General features: G+C 37.5%; 1 protein-coding gene across 4 annotated transcripts; it reads right to left on the bottom strand.

Annotated features, from left to right (window-relative positions):
- On the bottom strand, positions 1–25,963 carry LOC127156353 (beta-1,4 N-acetylgalactosaminyltransferase 2). Of its 4 annotated transcripts, XM_051099138.1 has the most exons (13): positions 25,592–25,716; positions 22,498–22,668; positions 20,678–22,405; positions 9,767–9,826; positions 9,539–9,676; positions 9,336–9,442; positions 8,586–8,623; positions 8,154–8,334; positions 7,532–7,618; positions 2,160–2,341; positions 1,933–2,076; positions 1,281–1,506; positions 1–900 (listed from the first exon to the last, which is right to left on the bottom strand). In XM_051099138.1, the coding sequence occupies exons 3-13, from the start codon at positions 20,713–20,715 to the stop codon at positions 719–721; spliced, it is 1,383 nt and encodes a 460-aa protein (XP_050955095.1). In that variant the 5' UTR covers positions 20,716–22,405; positions 22,498–22,668; positions 25,592–25,716; the 3' UTR covers positions 1–718. The 4 variants fall into 4 exon arrangements, with proteins under 4 accessions (XP_050955095.1, XP_050955092.1, XP_050955093.1 ...); XM_051099135.1 differs by lacking the exons at positions 20,678–22,405; positions 22,498–22,668 and adding an exon at positions 25,855–25,963 and having other exon boundaries at positions 25,592–25,712; XM_051099136.1 differs by lacking the exons at positions 20,678–22,405; positions 22,498–22,668 and having other exon boundaries at positions 1–465; positions 707–900; positions 25,592–25,848.

Raw genomic sequence — 25,963 nt, forward strand, 5'->3', positions numbered from 1 at the left:
GAGCTTTGACTCTTTATTGGCACAACAGTGTAGTTTATAAAAGTGACAACAGTGAACAAGTAAATAGAAACACAAAGGTAAAGGACTGATGACACTTTGACGTTTTGGTAGCAACAGACACTTTGCAGTCCTGTAGATTTCAAACAATAAATTACAAACTCTCATTTAAATAAATAATATGCAGGCTACACCATTAACTGGTATTAATAATATAGCTATAATCTACCTCAAGCATGTAAACTGAACTGCAGGTGATTTACACAAACTGCAACACTTGTTTTTATTTCACTTGGTTATGTACTATCCCAGCTAACAAAGTATGTTCTAAGAATACACTGCTAAATCACAGCATAACCTGTTTGCCTTCATTCAGCTTTGATATTTAGCAGCTTACACTTTTGTCATGTTTTGTACACTATATAATTCTTATTCTTCCATTTGTGTTCTTTTGTAGTTTTGTAGTTTCTGAATATTGAAAAAGAAGTCAGAATTGAGAAATACAAAACTGCAATTGCAAAAAGTAAGAATTGTAACCTTAAATTGACATTTTTATTTTGTGCAAAAATAAATGAATAAATAAAAATGGTCAAATGTAGAGGTTTCATTTCAAAAGCTTTGAAATGAATAAGTAGATCCAAACCTTTGACTTATAGAGTAAATAAAAAAATGCAATGATTTATAAGGTTTGAAGAATGGCATATTTCACCTGAAATTCTCCTTAGTATTTCATGCATTTCAGATGGTTCTTGAAAAAATGATGGGCCATTTTTGCCTCTGAATCACTTTTTGGAGGATGCCTGAAGAAACGGTACTTGTTTGTGGAACTGCGCTTTTGGTGACCAATTCTGAGACCTTTGCAGGTGACAACTAATAAATCTCCAAGTCCGTCAACGAAGAATTCTGTACATAGTTGGGAAAACAAAAAGAAAAACGGATTCTTATTTTTGTTGGTCAAACGCTTATTATCTCCATGACATTTCCATGGATTGTCGACCATGGATCATGAATACACTTCATTTACATATGTCAGTGTCTGACTCATAAACTGTCCTGGACAAAAAAAAACAAAAAAAAAAAACAAGATAGACTGTATTGTCTCTACTACGCCCATGCTTTAAATTACCTGTGACCTAAGCCTGGATACCATTACATGATAGTGGATGAAGATAGTATGTCAAAACGTATTGTTTTACTTCAAGCAGGTCTTTCTAGGATAGTTTAATAACAGACCTCATCCAAAATGAATCGAGTGACTTCTGAATGTTTTAAGGTCCACTTACCAGTGTGGCCCACTCTTTTGAGGAACGGGTCAAAACCGACCCTCCGCACAGCCTCCGTCCGGCCCAGGAAGTAGTTGACGACTCCATCTGCAAAGAAGCAGCCGTCGAAACCCGGTAGGGGCGCGTGAGTACCACTGACACGTGTGATACAGCCGCCTTCCTCACTGCTCCCTTCCTCGTATTGCAACTTAAAGGAAAACTGATTACTTTCTACCTGACCACCAATCTGATGGAGAAAATGAAAGAATAAACTACATAAAAAAGAAGGTCATAATCAGCCAAGGTTGCAAACATAAAAATGAGATCTTTATCTTGTCTTTATTGGACACAGTACAGATCTCTATTGATTTGAACAATGTTATTCCTATTTTAATAAATTATAAACATTATTGCACATGCACCTGTGAAACATTCCATAATTCAGAGGTTTACAGACAGTATGCAATTCACAATTATAATGTCTCTGTTAATACAAATACTTCCATGTCACAAATTTTGCTGGAAATCAAAGCAGTTGAAATTGAGATGTTTCTTTTTTGCAACATGTATATGTAAATACTCTACTGTTCCAAAGTTTGGAATCAGTAAGGTTGCTTTTAATGAAATTATTATTTCTATTCAGCAAAGATGATGATAGAATTGACATCATTACCACATCTAGTTCAGGAACGGCTTCCATAATGTTTACAAAGCTCTCAATACGCGTCTCATTCAGAAACACAAAGTCGTCATCCACCCACAGAAAATACTTAGTGGTGACCTGCGACACCGCCAGATTTCTGCCTGCAAACCAGCCCTGCAAAGCCAAACAATGAAAACAAGCTTTACACTTCAAGAAAAATAAACTAATATTCATTTTTAAAAACGAGATGTTTGTACCTGTGCCGGGGGCATTATGTAGTGCTCTATATTGTCACCGACCACCTTCTCTGGGTTCAGACTGTCATCCGCAACAATGATCTTTATTTTTGGGTAGTTCCAACGGATACTGTTGATGAGGACGTTTAGCTCTTTGTATCGCAAAAATGCTTTAACTAGTACAGTCACCTGAGAGTTTACATCTATGGAGAGAGAGAAAGAAAATTGTGTGCCCGCAACAGGTCAGTGTGGTGATTGTGTTCACATGATACTGTGATTAAACAAAATCACAAAAGCGCATAACAAAATTACTCAAATTAAAATAAAAAAATGAAAAACTAAAATCTGAATTTTTAATTTTACTGAAATCCTATACTGAAATGTCACTTGCATAATCATTTGGAGCACAGAGTAAGAAAATTAATGCTATTTAAAATATTAATAAATACTATAATAGTGTATAAATAACACTAAATAACCATTCAGAAGCGTATATTGCACTCTAAGAAAAGTGTGTAAAAATGCTACGTTTAACAAAACTTGCAAAAACATTGCAATTAACAACACCTTTGGAAACTGTTTGAAAAAGTTAAATACTAAATAAAAATCAAATAGGATGTTATTTAAAAAAAAAGTTTTTGGAAGTGTCACCTAGAATTTCCTATTTTTCATTTAAACAAGTGTTTCTTAAACAAGTTGCATACATTTAGGTTTTGTGTTGTTAAATTCATATTTGCATTATATTCATGTCATGTACATACTATGACTGTTTTGCACTTATGTGCATGACCTTTGACCCCTCATATGACTTTATATCACCTGTGTTTTTATGGTTAGTACACTTTATATCTTAATAATATTATGTAATAATATTGTGATCAAGATTTATACTTACACATACAGTATAATTACACAGTACAGTACCAGTATATTAGATGATAGAAATTTCACTATTCTATATGTACAGTAAACTGTAGCACATGTTGTACACCTTCAAAGGTGTGACTGTCAAATTTTATTTGTAACCACTTTATACAGCCTACTGCATTTTCGCAAAATTGAGAAATTACTAGATATATAGTCTTGTGTCAGGAGACCAAGAAACTGCTATAGTTACATTTAAGAATACCTGTAATAACTAGATAGAAAAGTTTGAAAGACAAAGTCTTGTTTAAAAACAAATAGTTTGGTCAGATGTTCTAGATGTTTGCTAAGGTGTTGCTGTCAGGCGTCGCGCGCGGGAAGGAGGAGCAAGGACGAGGAAATGATGAACACTTATTTTATTAGAATAATCCAAAACGGGAAAAGGAACAAACTGGAACAGCAGGGAAAGCACATACCAACATGACGAAAACTAACATAAATGACATTAGCGACACCATAAGAACAGACACTGAACAAGGAACTGAATCAAACTTATATAAGACAGCTAATTAGACAAGGACAGGTGGGAGTGATAAACCAATGACGACTTAACAAGCAACGGAACAGGAAAGACCAAATAAGGACACAAGAGGGACAAAACCAACAAAACAGTCTACAGGGGTGTGACAGTTGCCAGTTAGTTGCTAGAATATTCTGGGTGGTTGCTAAACTCTTGCTATGCAGTTGCTGGGGTGTTGCTAGATTATATGATTGATAGTGTGTTCTGGGTGATTACAGACATTCCCACCTCTGTTAATAACACATCAAACAGTGTTTCCAAAACGTATCCAGTTTCAGTGCTTTGAAATTATTGTCTTTCTTTCTAATGTTAGAAAATTAACATTAAATCATCAACATTAACATCTTAAGCTTGCACTAAAATGTGATTTATACCATCTTAGTAATTTAATAGAGCCACATGTCTTTTTGATGGGAATGCAATATTTGTAAACACAACTGTGTGACTATAAATCCCCAAAAACTATGCATGGGGGCTTGCTTTGGTGTTGCCACCCCTTATAGACCCCATGCCACCCCTTTGCCACCCTAAAAAAATTTTTCTATATCCGCCCCTGCTCCGTTGCCGAGTATTCATCTGGCGAATCTCCGCTCCCTTGCAAATAAATCAGACGAACTACGACTCCTCACCCACACAAACAAGGACTTTTTAAACTCTGCTGCGCTTTGCTTCACGGAGACCTGGCTAAACGGAACCATTCCAGACAGCGCGCTTCCTGCTGATCAGAGCGGACCGCGTCACAGAGGCTTTCGGGGAAAACGAGAGGTGATGGATTATGTTTTTATATCAATGAAGGCTGGTGTACAGAGGTTACCGTTTTAAAGAAGGTGTGCTGCCTAAACTTGGAAGCTGTCTTTATTAACTGTAAGCCTTTTTATTTGCTGTGGGAGCTTTCCTCGTTTATTCTGGTGAGTGTGTACATTCCTCCTGACATGCATGTAAGCACGGCGCTAGAACTGTTGGCTGATCAGATCACACGCACATCCTGGTTTTGCTTTAGATGTCCTAGATGATCCCTGTTAGATGTGTTCCTGGGTCAACATATTTTGTTGACCCTGGAACAACATTTTAATCCAAAAATGTAATCTTGACCACATCCCTACACCTAAACCTAACCTTACCCATGAGTAATCCCTAAAATCAGAGGAAATGATAGATGAATGACAATGATGTACAAGCACCAAACACTGATTGTAAACATAAACTTCACAAAAACTATAAACTCTTTTTTCAAAGCAGATTGGTTAATCCCAATGTTGTTCCAGGGTCAACATAGATGTTGATCCGGGAACATGTCGTACTTGGTAAAATCAGGTTCTGCCAGATCACACACACAGAGCAGCATTACCCGGACTCTTTCATTATCGTTCTCGTTGATTTTAATAAAGCTCACCTCACCCGCGAACTGCCTAAATATAGACAGCACATCACATGCCCCACCAGAGACAGCAATATACTGGACCATTGCTACACTGTTTTAAAGGATGCATACCACTCTGTCCCCTGTGCAGCGCTGGGACTCTCTGATCACTGTTTAGTTCATCTTCTACCAGCCTACAGGCAGAAACTTAAATCTGCTAAGCCTGTAGTAAGAACTGTAAAGAGATGGACTGTTGAAGCAGAGCGGGATTTACAAGCCTGCTTCGAACTTACTGACTGGAGTGTTTTTGAGGCTGCAGCTACTGATCTGGATGAACTCACTGACACTGTGACATCCTACATCAGTTTCTGTGAGGACATGTGTGTACCCACCAGGACTTATTAAACATTTAACAACGACAAACCTTTTTGTTCAGTGCAAAACTCAAACATCTTCGCCAGGCCAAAGAGGACGCCTATGGGAGTGGGAACAAAGCCTTGTACAAACAGGCAAAATACACACTGAATAGAGAGATAAGAGTGGCAAAGTTAAACTACTCTATAAAGCTAAAAAAAAAAACAGCTTTCAAGAAATTACTCGAAATTAGTGTGGAACGGCCTGAAAGCCATCACCAGCTACAAGAGCCCATCCCCCAGCAATGAGGCCAATCAACAACTGGCTGATGACCTGAATGAGTTTTACTGCAGGTTTGAAAAACAAAAGACTGGTCTGACACCCTAGACCCACCCAGACTGTCCCACAACACAGCCATCAACACCCTCCCCCTCCCTCCCCGCTACTGTTTCTCAACCTGCCCTTAAGATCTGTGAAGGTGATGTTTGCAAAGTCTTCAGGAAGCTGAAGATAAGGAAAGCCAAAGGCCCAGACAGTGTCTCTCCAGCCTGCCTTAAAGCCTGTGCTGTCCAGCTATCATCCATCTTCACATTGATCTTCAACAGATCTCTGGAGCTATGTATAGTCCCATCCTGCTTTAAATGTTCCATCATCATCCCTGTACCCAAGAAACCAAAAATAACAGGACTTACTGACTACAGACCTGTTGCTTTAACATCTGTGGTCATGAAGTCATTCGAGAGACTGGTGTTGGCCTACTTGAAGGACATTACTGGACCCTTGTTGGACCCCCTGCAGTTTGCTTACCGAGCAAACAGGTCTGTTGATGATGTTGATACGGGATTGCACTATATCCTTCAACATCTAGACAAACCAGGGACATATGCAAGGATTTTGTTTGTGGACTTCAGCTCTGCTTTCAACACCATAATTCCAGATATCCTTTAGAATAAACTGTCACAGCTCTCTGTACCCACCTCCATCTGTCAGTGGATCACCAGCTTCCTGACAGACAGGCAACAGCTAGTGAGGCTGGGAAAACTCACATCCGGCACCCGCACCATCAGCACTGGAGCTCCCCAGGGCTGCGTTCTCTCCCCACTGCTCTTTTCCCTCTACACAAATGACTGCACCTCTAAAGAAGTTTGCAGATGACACCACAGTCATCGGTCTCATCCGGGATGGCGACGAATCTGCTTACAGACAGGAGGTTGAGCAGCTGTCTCTCTGGTGCAGTCACAACAACCTGGAGCTCAACACACTTAAAACTGTAGAGATGACAGTGGACTTCCGGAGAAACCCCCCTGCATTCGCCCCTCTCACCATCATGAACAGCACTGTGGCTGCAGTGGACTCATTCAAAATCCTAGGAACTAACATCTCCCAGGACCTGAAGTGGGACATTCACATTGACTCCACTGTGAAAAAACCCCAAACTGAAAAAGTTCAATCTACCACAGGCACTGATGACACAGTTTTACTCAGCTGTTATCAGTAAAGAATCAGCAGGAAACATCATCCAAGACCCTTCTCACCCTGGACACAACCTGTTTGCACTTCTCCCCTCAGGCAGACGCTACAGATCCCTGAGCACTAAAACATCTAGGCATAAAACAGCTTTTTCCCAAATGCCATCTCCAGCTTAAACAGCTAAAACATGAATCATTACCTAGGTTCTACAATTCATTTCTGTATTTCTTTCTCCATTTCTAATTATTGTCTCTTTCTCCATATTATTATGTGAATACACACGCACATCTCTTATTTATACAGCTGTATATAGAGTAAACAATGCACAAATCTGTACATAAATCTTCTGTTCCAGATTCATACACATTATTATTTATTTTAAGTTTTTTTTTTTATATTTAAATGTTTTCTCTGCTCTCATGTCAGATATGTATGTATGTATGCATGCATGCATGTACCAGGAGCACCTTAAAAAACATAACAAATTTCTCGTGTGTTTGCGCACACTTGGCGAATAAAGCTAATTCTGATTCTGATTTTAATAAAATGTACTGTATTTTACTGGAAGAGCTAAAAATGTTGCTGCCATATTTGTTATGGTAAAGTTCTGGCAACCACGGCAAACCACTGGGTTTTTACCGTAAATTTCACGAATTAGTGGTTGTGGTAGTATTATTTATTTATTTTATTTGCAATGTACAAGTATTTGTATTATTATTGTTTATTTTATTTTTTTACAGTGTAAGTATGAGTATTTGAGCTCACCTTGTCCCGGGTCAAACAGAACAGGAACCGACAAACGTCTGATCTCGATCGGGAATATGACCTCATGGTTCTCAAAAGTAAAATAAGCTGAGGAAATGAACGCATAAATAAAGTCAGTACATTCGGATTAATGTTTTAAAAGTATATGATTTATGATGCTTTTGACCTAAAAGTATCATAAAAATGATCAATATGACTCATGACTCAATATATGACTATATTGACCAAATACCCACACTTGTGGTCTTGGCCGTTTGAGAGCATGTGCACGCAACAGGAAGTAAGTGCGCAAAAATGTCAGAGGTCTTAAAAATGTTAATCAGTTACTAGAGACTGCTGAAAAGACATTTAGCATGCAAAGTATCCACCTTTTTCTTCCCATAAGAGTGGATGTGGATTTGTAAAGTTTATGAGTCTGGCTTCCAGTCTCAAAAGCATTCAGCTATTCTTAGCTGTATAAAACAGCTTGTTTTGCTGCCTGATATTGCAAATTGCTTTCTATTATAACACACTGGTTTGTAGTGCAAACCGTTTTTGTGGTTCCTTCGAAATGTCCTTCAAAAAAAGTGAGAGTAAACGGTCAAATTTAGGTTAACTGTTCTTTAAGTCAGAGGTTACATACCAAGGTCTTCAGTCTTGATGTGGTAGATGGTGCTGGTGTAGGTCAGTCTGCTCAGCAGGTCATTAAGCTGTTGGAGGCTGTTGGATGAAATGTTTAAATGTTTCTCATTCTGGCCATCCACCTTCTCTCCTTCCTGAACATTCAGCACTGAGAGCACTCCTTTCTGCACCCTTAGAGATACCTGGAGAGGTTTCATATCCTGTGAGCTCATTTTATACACTTCACACTTGTTGACTCTTTTAAAAAACCACCCATATTAAGAACTTTTGATCAAAAGATCACATTATTATTATTAGCATCTATTAAAAGAAGGAAAGGAACAGGAGGAACAGTAGACCCCCATACAGAGACCGTCTGAAACAAATCAGCTGAGATCACTATAACATAAAAACCGCCACCTTTAGTGAGAAAACCATATTCAGCAGGACAAACCTTGTAAACCGCTCTCTTTTGTGTTTGCAGTGCTAGACCTTAAATAATGATACATTTCTTTAATTAATATAGATAGATGTGCATTAATATGTCATAATGAATTTGAAAAACAATAATAGCAACACTAAAATGAATACTACTTTTTATTCCTATATACTACCAGTCAAAAGTTTGGACTAATTAGGATTTAAAGACATTAAATCACTTATTCTCACCAAAGCTGCATTTATTTGATTAAAACTACAGTAATATTGTGAGATATTTTAAATATACAGTTAAAATAAACTTCTATATTTGAATATATGTTTTAAAATGCAATTTTATACTGTGACGCAAAGTTGTTGTTACTTGCACTTTTAATATAGTTTTACTCCCGTGCTGAATAAAAGAATGGAGTTCTTTGTACTTTTTTTTAAATTGCACTTACCCTAAACATTTTAATGACAGCAAATCAGCATAATTTAGAATGATTTCTGAAGGATCATGTGACACTGTAGCCTGGAGTAATGATCCTGAAAATTCAGCTTTAGTTAATATTTTACTATACTAGTTTTTTACTTTATTTTATGTATGTATGTGGGACCAAATAACTGCAGCTTTGGTGAGAATAAGTGATTGCATTCAAAAACATTAAAAATTCCTAATTATTTCAAATTTCTACCAGTAGTTTATGTCTCACTGCACGCGATGCATTTGAGAAACCTGAGATCATTAGAAATCAAATAAAGAATCAACAGCTATCAGACTCACCAGGAATGAGCGTTTTATTCATTGGGGTCACTCTGAATCCTCTCATCGGATACTGAAGCGGGGTGTTGGCGGGGACGAGAATAAGAACATCATTTTCTTTCCCTGATCTAGAAAAAAGACACAAACCATATTTTTAAATCTTTCATTCAGAGGTATGACTGAGTTTGTGCCACACTGAAGAGATCAGAGGAATTGTGAGCAACCTGATCTGGTGTTGTCTGAACTCTTCTGTCCGGCGTTTCTCCAGGTCATCCAGCTTATCTTTTGACACATACTGGTTTGCTGGCTTAGTTTTTTGGCAGGTGCAGGGTGCTGGATTCTCATTGCGAAAAGGCCCGATACTGAGACGTGTAACAAACAATAGATGAAAATCAGAAACAAGGAAGCTACCACTTCAGAGTTGCTCATTAAAAGGAAATGAACCTACTTACTTTGGTTTGGGAAAATCTGGGATCTTTGGTTCATGGTACCAATTTGAGAATGTTGAGAGACTTGTGTGAGTGGGGGGAGAGAAAAAAAACAACTAATTTGAGTACAATTTGCATGAACTTATTGTCTTTAACCAAATAAAACTTAAGCAAGAGTGAACTGTATCAAATATCTTCTTACACTAGAATTAAAACACTTTTGTGGTAAGTTAAAGATGCTAAGCCTTACCTGCACCGTGTCCTAACTAACGTTACATGCGATGCCGAGACACGCAATAAAAGGTATCTTTACCATGTTGATCAAAGTTTTTGTCCTAATTTCGAGACACGCGAAATTTCTATTTTACAAACGGTTTCTATTTCCGCGACGTCGCGGCTGGAACAACAACATACAGTAGAAACTATATGACAAAGTTAAATGTCTCTAAAGTGAGTTTGAATATCATTTTGTGTGACCTAATAGCCATACTGAAATCAACAGCAGTTTACCTCGGATTTGGAAAAAAAATTAAAGCAAAGATGTGCGTTTAAACTGCAAACTCAATGCGAACCATCAAGCATATTCCATAGATGGCATCTGTCACTCAGTATGTACATTTAATAATCTTAAAAAGATTTAATTCTTATTAATTAGATTATAAAAGTATACATTTCGTTGCGATTGCAGTTCGTTTCTACAAAGAGAGTGCCCACACACGCTTTTGATTGGCTGTGATATTTGATTGATTCTATCACGCCGTGGTATCGCGTCGCATCTGGCTTGGACACCCAAATTGCTTGTAGCTGGAATCTAAATATTCTGGGTTTAAACTGCCCAATTTGGGTTGTTTTTAGCCTGCGGGGCTGGGTAATGTGATACAGAACCAGGGGCGGATCTAGAAAATAAAATTTAGGGTGGCACAGGGGTGGCATGGGATCTATGAGGGGTGGCAACACCAAAGCAAGCCCCCATGCATAGTTTTTGGGGATTTATAGTCACACAGTTGTGTTTACAAATATTGCATTCCCATCAAAAAGACATGTGGCTCTATTAAATTACTAAGATGGTATAAATCACGTTTTAGTGCAAGCTTAAGATGTTAATGTTGATGATTTAATGTTAATTTTCTAACATTAGAAAGAAAGACAATAATTTCAAAGCACTGAAACTGGATACGTTTTGGAAACACTGTTTGATGTGTTATTAACAGAGGTGGGAATGTCTGTAATCACCCAGAACACACTATCAATCATATAATCTAGCAACACCCCAGCAACTGCATAGCAAGAGTTTAGCAACCACCCAGAATATTCTAGCAACTAACTGGCAACTGTCACACCCCTGTAGACTGTTTTGTTGGTTTTGTCCCTCTTGTGTCCTTATTTGGTCTTTCCTGTTCCGTTGCTTGTTAAGTCGTCATTGGTTTATCACTCCCACCTGTCCTTGTCTAATTAGCTGTCTTATATAAGTTTGATTCAGTTCCTTGTTCAGTGTTTGTTTTTATGTTGTTGCTAATGTCATTTATGTTAGTTTTTGTCGTGTTGGTATGTGTTTTCCCTGCTGTTCCAGTTTGTTCCTGTTCCCGTTTTGGATTATTCTAATAAGTGTTCATCATTTCCTCGCCCTTGCTCCTCCTTCCCGCGCACGACGCCTGACAGCAACACCTTAGCAAACATCTAGAACATCTGACCAAACTATTTGTTTTTAAACAAGACTTTGTCTTTCAAACTTTTCTATCTAGTTATCACAGGTATTCTTAAATGTAACTATAGCAGTTTCTTGGTCTCCTGACACAAGACTATATATCTAGTAATTTCTCAATTTTTTTAAAAAAAGTGCAGTAGGCTGTATAAAGTGGTTACAAATAAAATTTGACAGTCACACTTTTGAAGGTGTACAACATGTGCTACAGTTTACTGTACATATAGAATAGTGAACTTTCCGTCATCTAATATACTGGTACTGCACTGTTTAATTATACTGTATGTGTAAGTATAAAACATGTAGATGTTTTGTTCATTTCTCTCTGTTGTTGGATGCAGAGATTCTGATTGGTGTGTCATCAGTTTTGCTACTTAATGTTTAACTTTTTGAGAAATGCGTCTTTGTTTTAAGCGCTGAATGAAGGGTTTGGGAAAGTGAGCCGATTTTGTTAACAATCGAGAAAACTGCAATATGGCCAGATTTCTACCTAACTCTACTATCAGTTTCCGTGATCATCCGTTGCCATCTTCTTATTGATTTCATGTTATTGTTTCGTCGGATACGGCAAAAAGGCCTACAGTATATCCATGATGAAAGTGGAGCGAGCGGTCAGAGAATCGGATCACCAAACAATTGCGCAATGAATCTCAGACATATCCAGACGGGATTAGATTTCTCAGAGGACTTCTGAGTTAGCCGAGAAGCAGTAATTATCTGATTCACAAACAAATGTAAAATAATTAGCAGTGTTGGGAAGGTTACTTTGGAAATGTAATAGGTTACAGACTACAAATTACTTGATTTAAAATGTAATAAGTAGTGTAACTTTTCAATTACTTTATTAAAGTAATGTAACTTATTACTTTTAATTACTTTTTGATTACTTTTCTAAATTTCTAATATTTTCAACTGTTCATCATTTTGAAACATTTAAACCAGGCAGAGTTAACCTTACAGTAGCACTCAACACTGATACTGTCAGACTTTCAAAATCCTTTATAACTTTATAATTAAGATTATAATAAGTAAGGGATAACATACATCTTTATTTTGCGATAACAACTGGCTGAATGTACATTATCCCACTTATTACACAGCTGCTTGATAGATTATTTAGATGTTTCGTGTCAAAATTATTAGACACGAAACACTGATCTGAGTTGAAATATTTGAAAACGCAAAGCTTCCACAAAGAAATCAGTTGCTAGCAAACGGCAAGTTCAAACTAGACATTTCAGTCATACCAGTTTTCTTACACAACATTTCACCACATAAATAATTAAGTAGCAGTACTAGTTTGTTAGTTCTCTCATAATCAATTACAGTGTACAAAAACAAAAGGCAGCAGCTGCGTTTGTATGAAACAATAGAGCAAGTCCACAATACCGGGATGACAGAATTAAGAAATTGTCCACATAATATTGAATTAAGCTTTAATATTTTATTAGCTAACCAAACTCAAAGCTTCCGCCAAGAAAAATTATCAAGCATACACTGTAAAAAACAATTTGTTGAGTCAACTTAAAATAATTTGTAACCTGGCTGCCTTAAAATTTTAAGTTCAGTCAACTCAAAAAAAGTTTATTCAACTTGAAATGTTAAATTATACTAAGTGACAACTTAGATACTTGAGTTGAATCAACTTAAAATTTTAAGGCAGCTGAGTTACTTACCCATCTGTTAAGTTTAGCAAACACAAATATCTAAGTTGTTACTTAGTACAACTTAACATTTCAAGTTGAATAAACTTATTTTAGTTGACTGAACTTAAGATTTTAAGGCAGCAGTGTAACAAATTATTTTAAGCTGACTCAACAAATTGTGTTTTTTATTTTTTACAGTGTATAGCACTGACTTAAGTCCCCCCCTAATGAGTCTGAGCTGTGTATTAATTTAATTTAAAGCACAGCCACCACAAATTCAGACTTTTTTTTTTTTTTTTTACTTATTTGGGCTTTTTATGCCTTTTATTGTGATAGGACAGTAGAGAGATGACCAGAAAGAGCTGGGAGGAGAGAGGGGAGCGGGACCGGCAAAGGACCTCGAGACGGGAATCGAACTCGGGTCACCGCACTATATGTCATAACAAGATAATAACATCATAACAAGAAACAGTTTAATAGCTGTGATACTGGGTTCAAAATCAAATGTTTGCATAGTTATGACAGAAAACACTAGCATCTAACAATGCCTTGGAAAAAAACAATCTTAAAAAATAAGTTTATGCATAAACCCAAATAGGAAATAAAACAGTTATCGAATAAGCACGTGTCCTAAACTCCTGAAACATTGATGTCTCATTTTAGAAAGAAGTCAATTAAATCTGTAAGTGGGGGTGGGGGTGTCAAAAAATTCAGATAAATTCAGTAATCCCCTTCGTGATCACTGGCATTTTTCAAAAGTAACTGTAATTTAATTACATATTTTTTTTCTCAGTAACTGTAACTAATTACAATTACGTTTATTTTGTAATTAAATTACGTAATTCCATTACATGTAATTAGTTACTCCCCAACACTGATAATTAGTTAGTGAACTGGGCCGCGCTTTGTGTTTTTGACTCAGAAAGAAAGAGTCATAAGAGTAATTTGTTAATGAAGTCGAATACACTGGGCGCGCTGCGTGCGCGTGCAACCATTGTGAACAGTTTATTGAAAGACGTGCTTTTTCCCATTATTTTGCGTTACGCTGTCATCGCTGCGGCTGAAAAATAGCACATGAAACACTGCTTACATTTATTTTTTATTTGGTCATAATTCTGGGGTGGCACCTGGGGTGGCACAGCTTTTTCTTAGGGTGGCAGTTGCCACCCCATGCCACCCCGGTAGATCCGCCCCTGTACAGAACGCATGTTGGGCTAATCTAAAGAGTTTACATATACAAAGATGGTACACAAATATTACTAAGAATAGGAGAAAGTGCAATGCGCAGTATGTCGGAACAAGGTCGGAAGAGGAAACATCTGAGTTGAAATGTCCCACTTCCAACTTAAGTGAGTTCCAGTCATTCACACATAACCATAACATATTTTTGTCAGTTATGACAAAAACAGAAGAAAAAAATAAAATGCTCCCTTTCATTTTGAAAACTGCTGCCCAAAAAGCTCAAATTAAGGTGTCATTTTATAAACGTAACATCTAAAATGTTTAAGTTTGAAATAGGGTAACTCCACATATGCTCGTTGGAAGCAGTGACGTCAAATGACGTATCACGCTGAAGTTGGGGTTGATCGATCTGCCCTGAGTTCACAGATTGGACATCCAATTTAAAGTGATGTTCCAGACGTTATTTCCAAGTAGGAGGTGGGAAAAATCCTAATTTCGAGTTTCTGGAACACGCGGTAAGGACTGCACATGCGCGTTGGCTTAACTGAGGCTTTGCAAATATGGCTATCAAGTAAACAGACTTTTCTAGAAAAGGCATTTGGTTTCAGTGTAGACTGTAAAAACAGTGTCTGTGGCTTCACCCATAGGTTTCTGAAGAGCATTATTGAAGCCCAAAGTGACCGAAGCCGGTCGTTGCCATCTTAGCAGCGCGTCATTCCTGGATAATCGAAATTGGGCAAAGAGGGGGAACTGGGGGAGAGTTAATTGCTGAAACCACACCCATCTAGCTTGACGGTGGTGACAGTGGCGGCAATCGACCTGTCAGTCAAGTGGCCACACTCTTATTTATACTGAACTTTAAGGCTTAATATCATTTAAACAAAAGAGTTATAGAAAAAAAATTCAATCCCCTCACAGCTGTCACGAAGGTCAAAATTAGCTATATAGACCAAAACCACTTTTTGGACCAGACTGTAAACATGTTTTTCTGCTGTAACGTTGGGATTTTTAACATGGGGTGTCTATGGGATTGACTCCGTTTTCGAGCCAGTCTCTAGCGGCCCGTCGATGAATTGCAGTTTGAGTCACTTCTGTGTTAGTTTCAAGAGAAACCGGAAGGTTGCTGCTTGGGTTTTACTCAAAACTAAAAGATGCTGTGACCGTAACCTGCCCATAAAAAACAAAAAAAAAAACAAACAAACAAACAAACAAACTAAAAACACCAAACTGACGGTGCTAAGTGCTGGTCTTTCCTGGAAAGGATATACCCGCGCTCAACCGGCAACCGCTGGATTACGTCTGAGGATTGTTTCAGCCAGTGGCGTGCACAGACCTCCGAAGGGTCAGGGGCGAAACGGCTTTACGAGGGCACAATCGTGGATCGGGGTCACGTAGACCGGACCGCAAGGGCACTTTAGCGTCGGACCTCAAAGGGGCAGGGGCTATGTATATGTTATTTTTTAACTAAAATTTTGTCTCCTCTGTCTCTCTGTTGAGCCTTGGGCTTACAGAAAATGGTCTTTCCATTAATTAGTTTCAGACTCAATTCCACCATGCAGAAATCTATATTACATTGATTATAAATCGATTAAAAATCGCCGTCAATATAAAATAACACGCAAAGGAAGCCCATGAAAAGAATGACGATGAACAAAGTTCTGCGGCATCCGTACATGATGTACGGATGTATTTTGTTATATACACTGTGTGCAGAATTATTAGGCATGTTGATATTCTGGTCATATTTTTTTTCCAAACACATTTTACCAATTCCAAACCACATCAGTCTTAATAACTACTGTTAATTTTGTGTTTAATCATTTATATGTGATATATAATTGTCCGTGAAGGCTGGAAGTGAAAAACTCCTTATATTCAGGTGTGCAGAATTATTAGGCATGTTTTCGTTTACAGCTAAAATGAGCCAAAAAAGATATTTAACCCAGACTGAAAAGTCCAAATTATTAAATGCCCATGAGAAGAATGCAATACTAATGCATTACAAGAATTTGCAAAGTTAAGGCTTGACCATTGGACAGTGAAATGCTTGTTGAGTCTGCATGGTCAGAAAAAACAGGTGGAGAAGAAAAGATGCATGTTAACTGCAAAAGAATTAGGAATTAAGGTGAAGAATTAGGTGTGACACCATCAGGAACCGTTTCCAGTTCTCCAGCGCCACCATTTTCCAGAACTGCAACCTACCTGGAGTCTTCAGAAGTACAATGTGTCAGGTTCTCAGAGACTTTGCTTGGTAAAAAATCTAAAAAATGCCCCTGACTTAATAAGAATAACAAGCTGACGTCTTGTGAAATACATGAAGACAGTTTTTTTATATGCTTTAGAGACAGATAAGTTGAGAGTGACTCTTGAAGGACAAGCATCACATCCTCTTGTACCTCTGATTCAAGAATTTATCTTCTAAAATCTGGCAGTAAGTTTTGGGAGTTCATTTTAGTCCATCTCTGCAAGTCAGACTTTTCAGGATAAGAGACTAAACATGAACTCCCAAAACTTACTGCCAGATTTTGGAAGATAAATTCTTGAATCAGAGGCACAAGAGGATGTGATGCTTGTCCTTCAAGAGTCACTCTCAACTTATCTGTCTCTAAAGCATATAAAAAAACTGTCTTCATGTATTTCACAACACGTCAGCTTGTTATTCTTATTAAGTAAGGGGCATTTTTTAGGATTTTTTACCAAGCAAAGTCTCTGAGAACCTGACACATTGCACTTCTGAAGACTCCAGGTAGGTTGCAGTTCTGGAAAATGGTGGCGCTGGAGACTAAACGGTTCCTGATGGTGTCACACCTAATTCTTCACCTTAATTCCTAATTCTTTTGCAGTTAACATGCATCTTTTCTTCTCCACCTGTTTTTTCTGACCATGCAGACTCAACAAGCATTTCTCTGTCCAATGGTCAAGCCTTAACTTTGCAAATTCTTGTAATGCATTAGTATTGCATTCTTCTCATGGGCATTTAATAATTTGGACTTTTCAGTCTGGGTTAAATATCTTTTTTGGCTCATTTTAGCTGTAAACGAAAACATGCCTAATAATCCTGCACACCTGAATATAAGGAGTTTTTCACTTCCAGCCTTCACGGACAATTATACATCACATATAAATGATTAAATACAAAATTAACAGTAGTTACTAAGACTGATGTGGTTTGGAATTGGTAAAATGTGTTTGGAAAAAAAATATGACCAGAATATCAACATGCCTAATAATTCTGCACACAGTGTATATATATGTATATATCCTCGTGATATCTTGTTTTCCTCAACAGGCAAGAACACGTTTTGACATTTTATCATGTCAGGCCTTTTAGGTAGGCTCTCAGAGAAACTTTGGAAACCATCAGTAACATCAGAAGAAGCACCTCTGCAGTGGAACTCACAATATATGCGAATAAAACTCTTTATATGAATGTATTATTATATACTGTTACTGATAATCAATAATAGTATGATAAGACCGCTTCATTGTCACTTTAGTTATGGAGAATAGTTATGGAGAGTATGATCATCAGCGTTTTATCATGGTGTCAATGATGGTGGCATCTTTTTCCAGATCAACCGTGATTTTCTTTCCAACTAGTTTGAAGATGTTCTCTGGACTCACACCATGTGGTTCAGCCACTTTTACCGTCAGCATGTCTAGAGCAGCAATTTAGCATATTAGAATGATTTCTGAAGGATCGTGTGACACTAAAGATTGAAAATGATCCTGAAAATTCAGCTTTGCGGCACAGAAATAAATTACATTTTTAAGCATTTACTGTATTTTTCACTAAATAAACACAGCTTTGGTGAGAATAAGTGACTGCATTCAAAAACATTAAAAACTCTGACTACAGTTTGCATGGACTTATTGTCTGTATGGTGTTATTCCAGCCGCAATGTCACGGAAATAAAACCCATTTCTAAAATAGAAATTTCGCCTGTTACCTTTTATTGCGTGTCACAACAAATGTGATTTATTTCAGGTGTGAGAAGATATTTGATACAATTCACTCCTGCTTCAACTTTATTTGGTTACAGACAATAAGTCCATGCAAATTGTACTGAAATTATTATTATTTTTTTCCCACTCACACAAGTTTCTCAAGATCCTCAAATTGCTACCGTGACCCAGAAATTCCAGATTTTCCCAAAACCTGGAACGTCTCAGTATCAGGTCTTTCACGATGAGAATCCATCACCCTGTACCTGCCAAAACACTAAGCCAACAAACCTAATTAAAAATTCTTAATTATTCCAAACTTTTAACCAGCTCTCATCGGATATTGAAGGGGGTTGTTGGCGGGGACAAGAATAAGAACATAATTTTCTTTCCCTGATCTAGAAAAAAGACATTTTTTTAAATAGTTCAGTCAGACATATGAATGAGTTTCTGCAGGTCGTCCAGCTCATCTTTTGACACAAACAGGTTTGTTGGCTTAGTGTTTTGGCAGGTACAGGGTGCTGGATTCTCATTGCGAAAAGACCCGATACTGAGACGTGTAACAAACAATAGATGAAAATCAGAAACAAGGATGTTACCACATCATGGTTGCTCATCAAAAAGAAATGAACCTACTACGTTTTGGGAAAATCTGGAATTTCTGGGTCACGGTAGCAATTTGAGGATCTTGAATAACTTGTGTGAGTGGGAAAAAAAAAATAATTTGAATACAATTTGCATGGACTTATTGTCTGTAACCAAATAAAGTTGAAGCAGGAGTGAATTGTATGAAATATCTTCTCACACCTGAATTAAATCACATTAGTGGTAATAAGTTAAAGAAGCCTTACGTGTTACATTGTGTTCTAACTACACGTGACGCCATGACATGCAATAAAAGGTAACAGGCGAAATTTCTATTTTAGAAATAGGTTTTATTTCTGAGACATTGCGGCTGGAACAACACCATACAATCAAGTCCATGAAAACTGTAGTCAAATTAGTTTTTTCCCCCCCAGTCACACAAGTTCCTCAAGATTCTCAAATTACTACCATGACCCAGAAATCCATTCAAATCAAGCTAGGTTAATTTTTTTTTATGAGCAGCCATGAAGTGGTAACATCCTTGTTTCTGATTTTCATTTGTTGTTTGTTACATGTCTCAGTATTGGGTCTTTTCAATGAGAATCCAACACACTGTACCTGCCAAAACACTAAGCCAGCAAACATGTACGTGTCAAAAGATAAGCTGGACGACCTGCAGAAACGCCAGGCAGAAAAGTTCAGACAACACCAGATCAGGTTGCTCACAATTCCTCTGATCACTTCAGCGTGGCACAAACTCAGTTATACCTCTGAATGAATGATTTAAAAAAATGGCTTGTGTCTTTTTTCTAGATCAGGGAAAGAAAATGTTCTTATTCTCTTATGCTCTTCAGCTTTAGTATCCAATGAGTGGATTCAGAGTGACTCCCATGAATAAAACGCTAATTCCTGGTGAGTTTGATAGCTGTTGATCCTTTATTTGATTTCTATTGTTCTCAGGTTTCTCAAATGCATCTCTAGAAGGTTACAGAGAGACACCCAGTTTTTCATGTTTTTGAATGCAGTCACTTATTCTCACCAAAGCTGCGTTTATTTAGTCAAAAATACAGTAAAAGCAGCAAGATATTTAAATATTATTGCAATTTAAAATAACTGTTTTTTATTCAAATATATTTATAAATGTAATTTATTTCTGTGCCGCAAAGCTGAATTTTCAGGATTATTTTCAGTCTTTAGTGTCACTCGATCCTTCAGAAATCATTCTAATATGCTAAATTGCTGCTCTAGACATGATGACGATAAAGGCGGCTGAACCACATGGTGTGAGTCCAGAGAACATCTTCAAACTAGTTGGAAAGAAAATCACGGTTGATCTGGAAAAAGATGCCATCATCACTGACACCATGATAAAAGATTAATGATTATACTCTCCATAACTATTCTCCATAACTAAAGTGACAATGAAGGGGTCTTATCATACTATTATTAATTATCAGTAACAGTATATAATAATATATTCATATAAAGTGGTTTATTCGCATATATTGTGAATTCCACTGCAAAGGTGATTCTTCTGATATTTCCAATGTTTCTCTGAGAGCCAACCTAAAAGGCCTGACATGATAAAATGTCAAAATGACCTGCGTGTTCTTGCTTCCTGAGGAAAACAAAATATCACGAGGATATTGGGAAGATGCTACATGGCAAATTAAACATATCAAGTATTACAGTCACTCTCTTCATTCACCTGCTGCTCTTCAACAGGTAGCATCCTTACACATGGCTTTATTCTGACACTTATAAGCGTAATCTGAGCTTCAAAGCTTCATTCTGATGTAGATATAGACTGCATAGGCTATATATATATATATATATATACACACACACACTATATTGACAAAAATATTCGCTCACCTGCCTTGACTCGCATATGAACTTAAGTGACATCCCATTTCTAATCCATAGGGTTCAATATGACGTTGGTCCACCTTTTGCAGCTATAACAGCTTCAACTCTTCTGGGAAGGCTGTCCACAAGGTTTAGGAGTGTGTTTATGGGAATTTTTGACCATTCTTCCAGAAGCACATTTGTGAGGTCACACACAATGCAGTCAGACAAGTACCGTTCTCCTGGCAACTGCCCTCAGATTGCCAGATGGAGAAGCACGATTCATCACTCCAGAAAAGGCGTCATTGCACTTGGTGATGTATGGCTTGGATGCAGCTGCTCGGCCATGGAAACCCATTCCATGAAGCTCTCTGTGCACTGTTCTTGAGCTAATCTGAAGGCCACATGAAGTTTGGAGGCCTATAGTGATTGACTCTGCAGAAAATTGGTGACCTCTTCGCACTACACGCCTCAGCATCCGCTGACCCCGCTCCGTCAGTTTACGTGGCCTACCACTTCGTGGCTGAGTTGCTGTCGTTCATAGACGCTTCCACGTTCTTATAATACAGCTGACAGTTGACTGTGGAATATTTAGGAGCGAGGAAATTTCATGACTGGACTTGTTCCAACAGGCAACAATCACATAGCGACCATAGGAGTCACTGAAAGAAATGTTTTTTTCTGATGAGACAAGCCTTTTGCATTGAAACTCGAATGAAAAACCTGTCCTGCAACTCCGCCTAAGTTTAGTTACATCTGAGTAAGAATGTGGGTTTCTTGCAGAAAAATACTGTCTGCGTTTAATTGCCGTAAATGAGCGAAAATTGTTCCGCTCTGACAAACCACATGAGCACCTTGACCGAATCCGATCAACAGATCAATATATAATAAAAACTGAAAAGAGAGAAAAAAGAAAGAAAGAAAAAAAGCCATGTAATTGTACCCAACTCCCCCACCCTTGTCACAAACGACATTAATAACGTCAAACAACAAACCATAACTCACCAGCTTGTGTTTCTGCTCCATTGGAACTAAATACTGCCAACAGAAGCAAGTGACATTTAAATTGATTTAAATTGAAGAATATGGATTAGACCAAACCTAAATTAGTCTCTTCAGTTCTTCATCCTCTCGAACCATAAGGTCACCCGACCTCAGCAGAGAGAAAAAGCAAGAATAAAGACACATTCTCTGCTGTGATGTGCATCTACTCACTCGCTGAAGGGGGGGCAATTCCCTTCACAAATTCCAGAGCCCGTTGCAGACAGTCAAAAAAATGTCTTGTTCCAAAATGATTAATCTGTAGGCGTGCAGGGAAAAGCCAGTCGAATTCAATGCCCGCTCCTCTGAGTTGGGCCTTAACCTGGTAAAAAGCCGCTCTCTGCTTTGTCACCTCGGCGCTGACATCCGGGTAGAAGTGTATACGCACTCCTTTGTATAACACCTGTCCCTTTTCCCTTGCCAGACGGAAAATCAGTTTCCTCGTCTGGTAGTGATGCATTCACACGATGAAGGTTCTGGAGGCTTGATTAGGTTTCGGCAGGGGTGCTAGGGAGCGGTGAGCCCTGTCCACGTCAGGCTTTTTGTAAGTAACAGTGAGTAACAGTGTTTCAATAAATGCAGAAAGGTGAGATCCCTTGGAGCCTTTGGGGATGTCAATCACACGGATGTTGTTCCTCCTGGACCGATTTTCCAAATCGTCGAGTTTGGCCTTCAGTTTTTCGTTGTCTTTCGGCAGTGCCAAGCATGTATACTCTAGGGCAGTAACATGGCAATCTACGTCGGTAAGGGATTCTTGCACATCTTTCAGTTTCTGTTCTTGCGCTAACAATTTTTTAGTTTTTTACCACAGAGATAGATGATTTAAGTTCATCTCCACTTTGAGCGCGGCTACCTCAGATCTAATTCCGCCAAGGAGTTCTCTGATATCTCCCTGGTCCGAGACGGCGCCGTCCATGCTCTGCATATCGCCAGCATCCTAATATCAGCTCTTGTTTTACTAAAGTTCGCAAACAGAACTTGCAGAAACAAACAGAAAAGTGCTAAATAAGCCGTAAGTAATAAGAAGTATGCAGAGCAGAAAACTTTACAACTTCTCACGCCGCCATCTTTTCTCCACCAATCAACTTTTAATTACTTTTTGAATACTTTTTAAAATTTCAAATATTTTTAACTGTTAATCATTTTGAAACATTTAAACCAGGCAGAGTTAACCTTACAGTAGCACTCAACACTGATAGCTGTCAGACATTCAGAATCCTTTATCACTTGATTTAAGATTATAATAAGTAAGGGATAATATACATCTTTATTTTGCGATAACAACTGGCTGGATGTACATTATCTCCCTTATTACACAGCTGCTTGCCATAAAAGTAAATAATTAGAAACGAAACACTGATCTGAGTTGAAATAATTGAACGCAAAGCTTCCATGAAGAAATCAGTTGCTAGCAAGTGGCAAGTTCAAACTAGACAGACATTTAAGGGATACAGTGCAGTCATACCACTTTTATTGCACATTTCACCACATAAATAATTAACTACTAGTACTTACAGTACTAGTCTGTTAGTTATTTTATAATCCATTACAGTGTACAAAACAAAATGGCAGCAGCTGCGTTTGTATGAAACAATAGAGCAAGTCCATGATACCAGGATGACAGAATTAAGAAACTGTACACATAATATTGAATTGAGTTTTAATACTGCATTAACTAACCAAACGCAAAGCTTCCACCAAAAAAAACTATCAAGCATATATCGTCGACTTAAGTTGCCTGGATGAGTCCGTGTTATTAGCTTTTACCAGTTGTTATCGGGGAATAACAGACATTGGAATGTCATGATTGACCAATCAGAATCAAGCATTCCACAGAGCTGTGTAATAATTAAAAATAAATAACAGCCACCACAAATTCAGACTTGTTTACTTTGAGATCATTTAAATACAGATTTAAAATAATAAGAAACAGTTTAATAGCTATGATACTGGTTTTGAAATCAAATGTTTGTATAGTCATGACAGGAAACACTGGCATCTAACAATGCCTTGGAAAAAAAAAATTAATCTTAAAGAAATAAAGCATACACATTTTTTCTCAGTAACTGTAACTAATTACAATTACATTTATTTTGTAATTAAATTATGTAATTTTGTTAAATATAACTAGTTACTCCCCAACACTGCCTAATAGCCATACTGAAAGCAACAACAGATTACTGTTTACCTCAGATCTTAAAACTATATTAAAGCAAAAATGTGTTAAAACTGTGAACTCAGTGCGAAACAACAAGCATATTCCATAACAAAAAATTTATGGGTGTGGCTTCCAGTGTCATCCACCTCCAGCTATTTTCAGTTGTACAAAACAGCTTGAAATTGCAAATTGGTGTCTTACTATATTATTTTAATGAATTATCATTCTTCTCTTTATTTCTCTATAGTGGCTAATGAACCGGAAATCTCGCCCATAGCTTACTTTCATGCTGAAGAATAAGGTGGATACTAAAGCCTAAAAATCCTTAAACTGCCCAATTTGGGTTGTTTTTAGTCCACAGGGCTGGGTTAATGTGATACAGAATGCATGTTGGGCTAACCCAAAAAGTTTACATATACAAAGACATACACAAACCGGCACAGAAAAGCTAAAATTAAGCTGTCATTTTTTAAACTTAATGTCTAATATTTTAAAGTTTAACATAAGGTAACTCCACATTATGCTTGTCCGAAGCCGTAGGTTTCTGAGAAGCATTATTGGAGCACAAAGTAAGTGAAACTGGCTATCGCCATCTTAGCAGCACGTCATTCCCAGATAATCGAAAATGGGCAAAAATGCAGGATTTGGGGGGAGTTAATTGCTGAAACAATGCCCGTCTAGCTCGACGGTGGTGACAGTGGCAGCAATCCACCTGTCACTCTAGTGGCCACACTTATTTATACTGAACTTTAAGGCTTAATATCATTTAAACAGATGAGTTATAAAAAAAATGTACCCCCTCACAGTTGTCATGAAGGGCAAAAATAGCTATATAGACCAAAACCACTTTTTGTACCAGCCTGTAAACATTTTTTTTCTGCTGTAAAGTTGGGAATTTTAACATGGGGTGTATTGGGAATGACTCCCTTTTGGAGCCAGTCTCTAGCGGCCAGTCGATGAATTGCAGTTTGAGTCACTTCCGTGTTGGTTTCGAGAGAAACCGGAAGGTTGCCGCTTGGGTTTACTTAAAAACCCAACAGATGCTGTGATTGACATCGTAACCTGCCCATGAAAAAAACAAAACAAACAAACAAACAAAACAAAAAAAAAAAAAAACACCAGACTGACGGTGCTAAGTGCTACTCTCCTCATTACGGCTGGATTACGTCAGAGGGTTTCAGCTGTCAACGAGACTGATCAAGCATCTAACTAACACATAAACAACCCAACACTGACAAACATAACACCAAAAATTACCCTACGGGCTCAACCCAGCGGTTGAAAAATAACACAGCATTTTAACAAGGTGGCTGTAGTTCATTCATGTGGAAAAGCAGGCAAAACAGGTATTTCCAGTTTGGGAAGAATTAAAAGCCAAATACGCATGTATATTTTTTAAAAAATGTAAATATGTTATTTTTTAATCTTGTCAAGGGAACGGATAATAATTTTTTGCCATTGTCTGTATAATCAAACTTCCTTCATTGTACATAACGTCTTATTTGCGTTTTAGCTTTATAGGAATATGAAATGTTAAACTGTATGTAAAACATTATTTTAAAATTATTGACAATGAGTATTCTGATAATGACGATGAAAAAATATGATTTAAAAATGTACTTCATGTGTTAACATCACTGGATTCATCAAAGTCAGAAATACGATGTTATTTGACTGAATCAGTCGAAATAAATTTGGTCACGACAACAAAAGTCATTTTAACTGATGTACGAGGCACTTACCTCATTATCCGTGGTGTAGTTTTACTCCAAAAATTCCCGTCAATATAAAATAAAGCGAAAAGGAAGCCCACGAAAAGAATGACGATCAACGAAGTTCTGCTGTATCCGTACATGGTTAAATCTGTCGCGATTAAAAAAAAAAAATGCAGTGTATTTTTTTAAATAGCCTAGGCGGTCTATATCTACATCAAAATGAGGCTTTGAAACTCAAATTACGCTTATAAGAATAAAGCCATGCTTAAAAATACTGCATAGAATGTTACCTGTTCAAGAGCAGCAGGTGAATGAAGGGAGTGATCGACTTTAGAAAAGGGATGTGGCTGTTTGGAAGTACCCAAAACACCCTGCGTATTTTTTTTTTTTTTTTTTTTT

Source organism: Labeo rohita, chromosome 25 (assembly GCF_022985175.1).
Source record: "Labeo rohita strain BAU-BD-2019 chromosome 25, IGBB_LRoh.1.0, whole genome shotgun sequence".
Lineage (NCBI taxonomy): Eukaryota > Metazoa > Chordata > Actinopteri > Cypriniformes > Cyprinidae > Labeo > Labeo rohita.